The 8,370-nt window shown below is 41.4% G+C and overlaps 1 protein-coding gene across 1 annotated transcript; it reads left to right on the top strand.

Annotated features, from left to right (window-relative positions):
- Positions 1 to 1,746: 1,746 nt before the first annotated feature.
- On the top strand, positions 1,747 to 7,621 carry eif4a3 (eukaryotic translation initiation factor 4A3). The gene is made up of 12 exons (XM_006638555.3): positions 1,747 to 2,030; positions 2,335 to 2,407; positions 2,497 to 2,563; positions 3,195 to 3,257; positions 4,067 to 4,199; positions 4,362 to 4,442; positions 4,893 to 5,034; positions 5,208 to 5,346; positions 5,923 to 6,038; positions 6,325 to 6,432; positions 6,696 to 6,823; positions 7,348 to 7,621. The coding sequence occupies exons 1-12, from the start codon at positions 1,877 to 1,879 to the stop codon at positions 7,362 to 7,364; spliced, it is 1,221 nt and encodes a 406-aa protein (XP_006638618.1). The 5' UTR covers positions 1,747 to 1,876; the 3' UTR covers positions 7,365 to 7,621.
- Positions 7,622 to 8,370: the final 749 nt, after the last annotated feature.

Genomic DNA, 8,370 nt, shown 5'->3' with positions numbered 1-8,370 from the left:
CGATTTTTGCCAATGGTCTAGCTCAAAAGAAGACACACATTTATCAAATCACTTTTCTTTCTGACACCTTTCTGGCACAAACTAGCCAGTCTGATGGCACTGGGGGGTTTTATGCTGGTGATGTGTACTGTTTGTGACCTTTATTCCTCAGACCACAGATCTCTGACTTCTGTCTTCAGCGGTCTCTGCTTACTTAGTGGGCTAGATCTGACTGAGTCACCCAACAGCTTGCACCACCCTGCTCCACAGGTCTGAAACTTCTCGTGATTTAACAAAGACTGAGAAAAAAAAAACATTCTCGAGAATGCAAAACAACATCCGAAGCAGATTTTGTAATTACAGTGTCAGCGTGATGACAGAACAATGATGTAGATGGTGCCATCTTACAGTAAAACATTAAACCCAGGTTATTAAAGACCCCAGGCACATGTTAACCTCAGTGTCTAGGCTACATTCCACTCTGGGTGGAATGTACAATTGTACAATCTGACCTACACAAATTTCAGCAAATTTAGTTCAGCTGGTAAAGCAATTTCTCACTTCTCCTGATCTGCTGTGCAGTGGGGCTTGTCACGTATCATCCAGGTGAGTGCACCACTTCAGCCATTCCGGGCCTACTATCTGTTAATGGCTTTGGAGTCCTTTTGGGATGAAAAGTGCTTCATAAAATGCAAGGAATGCAAGGAATTATTATTATTATAAACGGGCCTAGCACTGTACTTCATGGGTGGGTGACGTGGGTCCCTTACCCCCACATTAAGGTCTTAAGATCTCTGCACGTTGTACCGCTTTGACATTTTTCAGGATTTCTGCCAGACATTAACCTACATCTTCAACTAGACGTTGTGACAAACGTCACGAATGACGATAAAGTGATGTGGATCGGGGTCCCCCGTGTGGCGTTTTGGGAAAGTGCTGTCCACAGACCGGATGCGGAGCCTTTGTAGCACAAAAATATAGGAAAGTCCGAGATTATTTTTTGTTGTTGCTCACCGCTTACCATCGGTATTAACATTTCATGGCTGAAAGGGTCGATCACTTTTATAGATCTTAACATGAGGTGACGTATATTGTGCGTGAAATATACGATGCAAGGCTACACAGTGCATCCCCATACTCCTCTCCACCTGCCTCGTTAGGCAGTTATTGTGGTTCCGATAAGTGGTTGTTTTTTGCTTGTTCTGGTTAATGTATTAAAATGAAAAAACGACAACACATGAAAGGTCGATAATAGTCACACAGCTAATGAAATGTTAGGAGAATTACTTTTTTTAGCAGGTATAATTAAAATTATTACCTGTTGTACATACAGTACCCAAGATCATTTAGAATGCTGCATAATTAGACTATCGTTAAAAAATGTAATGATTTTTTAACGAACGTCCATTGACATAATTGAACCGTGTACTGTATAGCTACCTTCCATATACTGAAAAAAAAATGTAATCATTTGAACTCCATATAAATATCATTTATGTATATACAACGTTTTTATTATTTTATTTTCATAAGAGTTTCATTTTTAAACACTGTAATCAAGAGTGGAAAATTCAAGAGAAAATCGACGAAATTGTTATATACTTGTTGCGGTGACCGTGAAGCACCGTGCATGTACCTAGTCAAGATGGCGTCCTCATACGCTCATCAGACTAGTGATTAGTTCATCTCGAACGCTAATGTTAGCGGGTTGGTGGCTCTCTGGTCACATGACGGTGGACTTGACTTCCGTTCCACAGCCTACGTCACTACCTGCGTTGGACCCTTTTTTAGCGTCATTTAGCACGCGTCTCTTGGTTGCAGTTTGGCCTGCTGTCGGCGCCCGAAAAGTATCGTTCCTGGTCTTGACTTTAGGTGTTCCTTTGTATCCCATCTCGATATGGCAGCCGCCCCGGCACCGGTTAGGAAACGACTCCTGAAGGAGGAAGACATGACTAAAGTGGAGTTCGAGACGAGCGAGGAGGTGGATGTGACTCCAACCTTTGATACGATGGGCCTGAGGGAAGACCTCCTCCGCGGCATCTACGCTTACGGTGAGCCGGGGATAAGGCTGGGGCCTGTTCAGTTTTGAAAGCCTACGAAGATGGGCACGCATTAATTAAAGCTTCTAGAAATGCGCAGACGGTTTGACTACAAGGTCATATTTCGATTTTTTTCATAGCTTTTATTGAGGTGTTAAATGCTTCATTGTAGTTTACCATTGGGAAAAGTAGGCTAAATATTAAGAACGTCGTTAATGGAGGCGGAGCTGTTTGTGTTTTCGCTCCTGAGTCTGCCTTCCCTGGCGAGATCGTTGTTCTAATAGAGTTCTGTGTTGGTTTCATGTTTTTTATACAGGTTTCGAGAAACCCTCCGCTATCCAGCAAAGAGCGATTAAACAGATCATCAAAGGAAGAGACGTCATTGCACAGTAAGCTCAGCGTTGAAGAAGACGTTTAGTCTGCATGCCGATCCTGTTTGGAGCAGGGTGTTGAAAACCTGACTTTTTGTTCATTCCAGGTCTCAGTCTGGCACGGGCAAAACGGCAACTTTCTGTATCTCCGTACTGCAGTGCTTGGATATTCAGGTAAAGCTGTGTTTTTATTTCGTGCCTTTGAGGGTATTGGCGGAGCTGATGGGGAGAAAAGTGCAGTTTAAAAAAAAAAAATCTCAACGTGTATGGTGAAGGGAATAATTGTGCATCGCGCCATTGAGAATTTGACCATTTTTCATCTGATTCCTTGGTTGTCTTTGTTTACTACTTGCTCATCAAATACAGAAATAGGTATTTTAGTAGTGTCCCACTTTTTTACCTCAGCTGTTGACTGCAGCTCTCTGAACTATGAATGTTCCGTTCTGTAATGTGCAATTGGCATTCCAGACTGTAGATTAACTGTTTGACACCAATATCTTGGTCTTTATGCATGAGTGGGAGATGTACAAATGTCAAACAGCTGGCTGTCAAGCCTTGAGGTGTGACTGTTGGAAGTTTTAAGTAGAACCCGTGAAGATGGGGAAAAGAGCTTTCGGTATAAGTTTGCACATCAATATGTGGAATTGCTTAAATGTCTAGATTGCTTTGATGATTGTTGTACACTGTAACAGCTGATGTTTTCATCGGTAGATGAGTGATGCATCTACCAGAAATGACATGTAATGCCACATTGTCTTCCTGCCTCAGTTTAAATGTGCCTCACAATTGTTTCTAAACTTCGTAGGTTCGTGAAACACAAGCACTCATCTTGGCACCAACCCGAGAATTGGCTGGGCAAATACAAAAGGTTGGATTTCCTGATTTATCTTCGTCTTTTCTCTCTGAAGCCCCAGATTCTTATGTTGTTCAATAATTTGTGGTGCATGATGCATGAGAGTCTTTTGCAGAAGAACTGCAACACTGTTTTTATATTTCAGGGTTAGAAAAAATCAGCATTGATAAGTGCGTTTCAAACCACAATAAAAGTAAAATGGACACAGTAACTTGTAAAATCTTCTATTTATATCACAGGCAGGTATATATACAGGTATATCACCACCTGTAATTGTTCGCGCGTACGTTACACTAGTCGTTACAGTGACTAGTGAGCAGGAAGGGCTGCTTCACGTCCCAGCTCACGGGAACTCGCACTCTTGCCCGTGGCAAGACCAGGGGTCGGCAAAAATATGGTGACTTTCAGTTTTTTCAAGATTTTGTGCTCAATTTGTAAGATTCTGTAGCATTTCTATACCTTGTTACTGGGGTTTAATAACTGGGATTGGGACTGCGGTTCCCCCGTAAATGAGATCTTTTCCAGAACGATAAACATGTTTGCTGGAAGTTAGACCTGTGATAACACCTCTTCAAATGAAGCCTTTTCTGTGTAACTTCCCAGTGAAGTTTAATGCCGCCTTCCATCCTGCCCTCAGCCTCTTGGGTAATGTCTCTTTGAAGAAAGTGGAAGCTCGAATGCCTCTCAGCCCCTGCTTTAGCGTGTTCATGGGCTGCAGGCTCAAGTGTCCGGTTATGTGGGTACAGGGGCTCCATTCAATCGGTGTGAATTGGGAAATTGAGCGTCGTGTCGGAGCCGTCACTTTCGTTTGAAATCCTCGCTAGGTCCTCCTGGCTCTGGGCGACTACATGAACGTGCAGTGCCACGCCTGCATCGGTGGGACAAATGTCGGCGAGGACATCCGGAAGCTGGATTACGGACAGCACGTTGTTGCAGGGACCCCAGGACGCGTGTTTGGTAATGAACGCATGAATTACTCCAGACTTGGTTTTTGCAGAAGCACGTCCGTCCTAAGTACGACGGGTTGCATGCATCTTGTAAACCGTTTTTGGCTTCAGATTTGGCCTCCGGCTGTGTGGTGCTCACTGTGATGTTTCTGCCTTCTGCTGCTTTCAACAGACATGATCCGCAGGAGGAGCCTGAGAACCCGTGCTATCAAGATGCTGGTTCTTGATGAAGCCGATGAAATGTTGAACAAAGGTAGAGTGATGCTGCTCTTTCCCTTTTGTGAACCTTGCATCAACAAAGTGTTCCTTTTTTTGTATTCTTGCCAGCAGCACCTGCTACCCAATGCTCCAGTCTTAGTTATATGTAGATTTTCAAAATGTGGGTAATTTCCTAATTCAGAGTATTTCAAATGTCGGATGCATTCAGTTTATATGACTGAATGGTATCAAATTTTCAGTTTTGGTGGATAATGGTTTTGTAAAGACAAATATCCCTTTTAACAAATTACTTTTATTTACAGCACTTCGGACACATGTAGGGTTTATTGTATTGTGTACCTGTATAGAAAGCCTTGACACTGAGAGGAATGTACATAGATGGGTATCAGTATTGTTTAGATGGGTTTTTAAGGCCTTCCTGAAATCGAGTGTTAAATGTTGGTTTTTAAATGGTAACATAAACCTATTTTTTCTGTTTTTCAAGGTTTCAAAGAGCAGATTTATGATGTGTACAGATACCTGCCACCTGCTACACAGGTGTGTCTGATCAGCGCCACGTTGCCACATGAAATCCTGGAGATGACCAACAAATTCATGACGGACCCCATCCGAATCCTGGTCAAACGGTAAGAGCTCTCCGGATTTAAATTTGTTGCACCAAGGAAGTTTTTTTTTAGTTCGTCTTAATGGGTTCATATTTTGGGTCTTGCTGTAAAGCTGCTCACAAGTAAATTGACTACTTTACGTATCTCTTAGCTCATATATTAATTGAGTTTCTTTTCCTTTGCCCTTATTTCAGTGATGAGTTGACACTAGAAGGCATCAAGCAGTTTTTCGTGGCTGTGGAAAGAGAAGAATGGAAATTCGACACGCTGTGTGACCTGTATGACACTCTGACAATCACGCAGGCTGTCATTTTCTGTAACACCAAGAGGAAGGTTTGTGCTTTTCTGAAGAGCAGAACAGCTTAGTGGACATGTTTTGGATTGGAAACAGTGGCATTTTGTCACATTTTAGTTTTTCGTGCAGTATTTTACAGAGGTCATGAGCACACTTTGGTCCAGTTAAATCTTAGATTTCAGATAGTTTTCAGAATAAATGATGGTTGGATTACAATTTGTGGCCATGAAACTCTGGCTTCAGTTAGACTTATTGGTGGGGTATACTTAGGTCTGGAAAGGTGTATGGACAGAAATGGCAAAAGGGAAGGGTTTGATTTTAAATTGGTAATCGATCAAGTGGAAGTTAGTCCTTACTGTACCATAACCTTTCCCACCAAAGCCAGGACTGTGCAAGTGCTGGGGGAATCGGAAGTGATAGAGAGTCGTTGCTTGGTCTCTTTCAACAGTCCCCATAATGAAAATCTCACAGACAGCTGGGGGTACTTGAATGGCATCTGCTTCTTTCATTTTTAACATTACCTTGTTAGTACAAAACAGTAGCTGCATTTTAGTTGTAGACTCCTGTATATGGTACTGACTCTCTTTGTGGTCTTGTTTTTGTCGTAACTGTAGGTGGACTGGCTGACCGAGAAGATGAGGGAGGCCAACTTCACAGTGTCCTCGATGCATGGAGACATGCCACAGAAGGAGAGAGAATCCATCATGAAAGAGTTCAGATCGGGTGCAAGGCATGTAAAGAAGTTACTTTGCTAGTTTCCTCAAGATGGTCTGCCTAACCGATGCCTGTCAGGGGAATGTGTATTTGGTTTAAAGTATGTAACCTATCTAAAAGGTGACTTTGCTTCTTTTTTTTTGTGAGGCAGTCATCTCAAATAATAGAACCTACTTTTGGTTCGATTAGTATAGGTTTATTGTGGCTTTAGGTTTAAGCTACCCTCAAAGCACTGGGCAAAACTCGGTCAACCAGTCTTAGGTGTAGAAGAGTGTTTTTAACCCATGTCTTTTCTTTTTCAGCCGAGTTCTCATATCCACAGATGTCTGGGCCAGAGGTCTGGATGTGCCCCAGGTGTCCCTGATTATCAACTACGATCTGCCCAACAACAGAGAATTGTACATTCACAGGTATTGTCCCTTGATAATTGAGTGTCAGGTGGCATATTTAAATAGCCATTACAGTCTTGGGGAATGGCTTCTACCTCATCATGGAATTGGCCTTAGGTAGCCCATCGTGTGAACCAGATGTTATTCATTTGATGCACTTATGTGCTCATCTGGACTCTTTCTTCATGAATATTAAAATGAAACTGGACATTTTGGTCTGTTCATTGGTTATTTTCAATAACTTTGCCCTGAACATGGAGCTGATGCACCTCCTTACCTTTCAGAATTGGACGATCAGGGCGTTATGGGCGTAAGGGTGTTGCCATCAACTTTGTCAAGAACGATGACATCCGAATCCTTCGGGACATTGAACAGTACTACTCAACGCAGATTGACGAGATGCCGATGAACGGTAACTTTCTGCTTGATTTTGGTTGCAGTGCAGTGGTTAGGGAGCAGGGGTACAGTGGTTTATTAGGTTCTTCTACCCTTGTGTGTTTTTCTCTGAGGTGGGTTTCTTTTGTCTTCCAGGTGTGGCAGTTTTCCCAAGACTGGGTTTAGTTTATAATGTATTTGTTTTTAAAACATGTAGCAAACATTTATTTGAACCAGTCTAAATTCAGAACCTTAAGGTACCCCTGTCTTCTGGGTTTTTCCTTCAGCTCATTTTAAGTAGCAAGGTGATCTGATCCTTTCTTGCAGTTTGATTTTTTGGTTTTGTTTATGCTTGAGGTGAAATGCCTATAAACACACAGGGCTATAGTTGTCTAGGATCTGGACTGCTTATATAAGCTCTACCATAGCTTGGGAAATTTGTATACAAATCCACTTTGTCTTAAGAAGTCAAAACTAAACACATGCAATTGAGCTTCTAAAACTTTTTATATTTTAGTAGTTTACTGTACTCATTGACTAACTTAATTTGTTTCTCTCCAGTTGCGGACTTGATCTGAAGAAGCTGGAAGATATTGAGGCCTGGAATTCCAGTATATCTTTGTTCGGGACTTTTTATATTAAAACCTTGAGTTTCAGACCCTGCTTTTGTTTTTTTTTTTAAGTTTTATTGGTAAGAATCTTTTGCATCTTTTACAATAGTGGATATTGTAATATGTCACTGCTTATATTAGACTTGTAAATAAAGTATTTGATTAATGATTCACTGTGATCCATTTTATCTTGCTCTGTAATAAAAGGACTGCCCAGTGCTTAATTTTTGCATCTTTTTTTGGACTTTATTAAAATGATACAGCTATGGGCTGTTGAAATTCATTTGAACCTTTTGTGAACTTCTTGTGATAAAAACAAATCATGGCTTTGTATTTGTAGCCTTCACAAAGCCTAAAGGATTAAGGAATGTGAATTTGGCAAACAGAAGTGGCAGCAGCTTTGTTTGAACTTGACCATTGAAGTAACTGCATCTCTTTATCATGTAGTTGTGCTTAAATTCTATAACTGTGGATGTGTCTCTCAACTATGGTGTGCCAGAGGCAGTGGGCATGGTCCATTGCATTATATGCCTGTTATTTTGTCATGTCTTTGTAGTTTTCATATGCAGTGCTCTCAGGTACTATTTCATTTTGAAAAATGCTCCTGCTGTGGTTTTGACCCATGGTTTATCTTTAATATCGAATAGGTGGTGCATTTAATTCTAAATGAAGTCCAAGACACTCATTGTGCACAATTATATTGTTGTGACAGTTTGAGGCATAAGAATGATTAAAATCAGTTCCCCATGACTGCATCTATCTTACTGCAGTTAGATCAATAACTCTAGGCAACCATGGTTAGGGTTGCAGGGAAATTGCCATACAATATTGGTACTAAATGTTTGCCTTGGACTGCTCATTTATACCTCTTGCCAAGCCACACTATAACTCTGAAGTCCCCCCTCCACCTGCTGCAAAACTAACAAATAGGGGTGAGACAGTGGCAACAGACACTTACATTAAAACAAATTAA

The sequence above is a fragment of the Lepisosteus oculatus genome, chromosome 17 (genome assembly GCF_040954835.1).
Source record: "Lepisosteus oculatus isolate fLepOcu1 chromosome 17, fLepOcu1.hap2, whole genome shotgun sequence".
NCBI classification, from domain to species: domain Eukaryota; kingdom Metazoa; phylum Chordata; class Actinopteri; order Semionotiformes; family Lepisosteidae; genus Lepisosteus; species Lepisosteus oculatus.
This window is presented reverse-complemented; position numbering and strand designations above follow the sequence as displayed.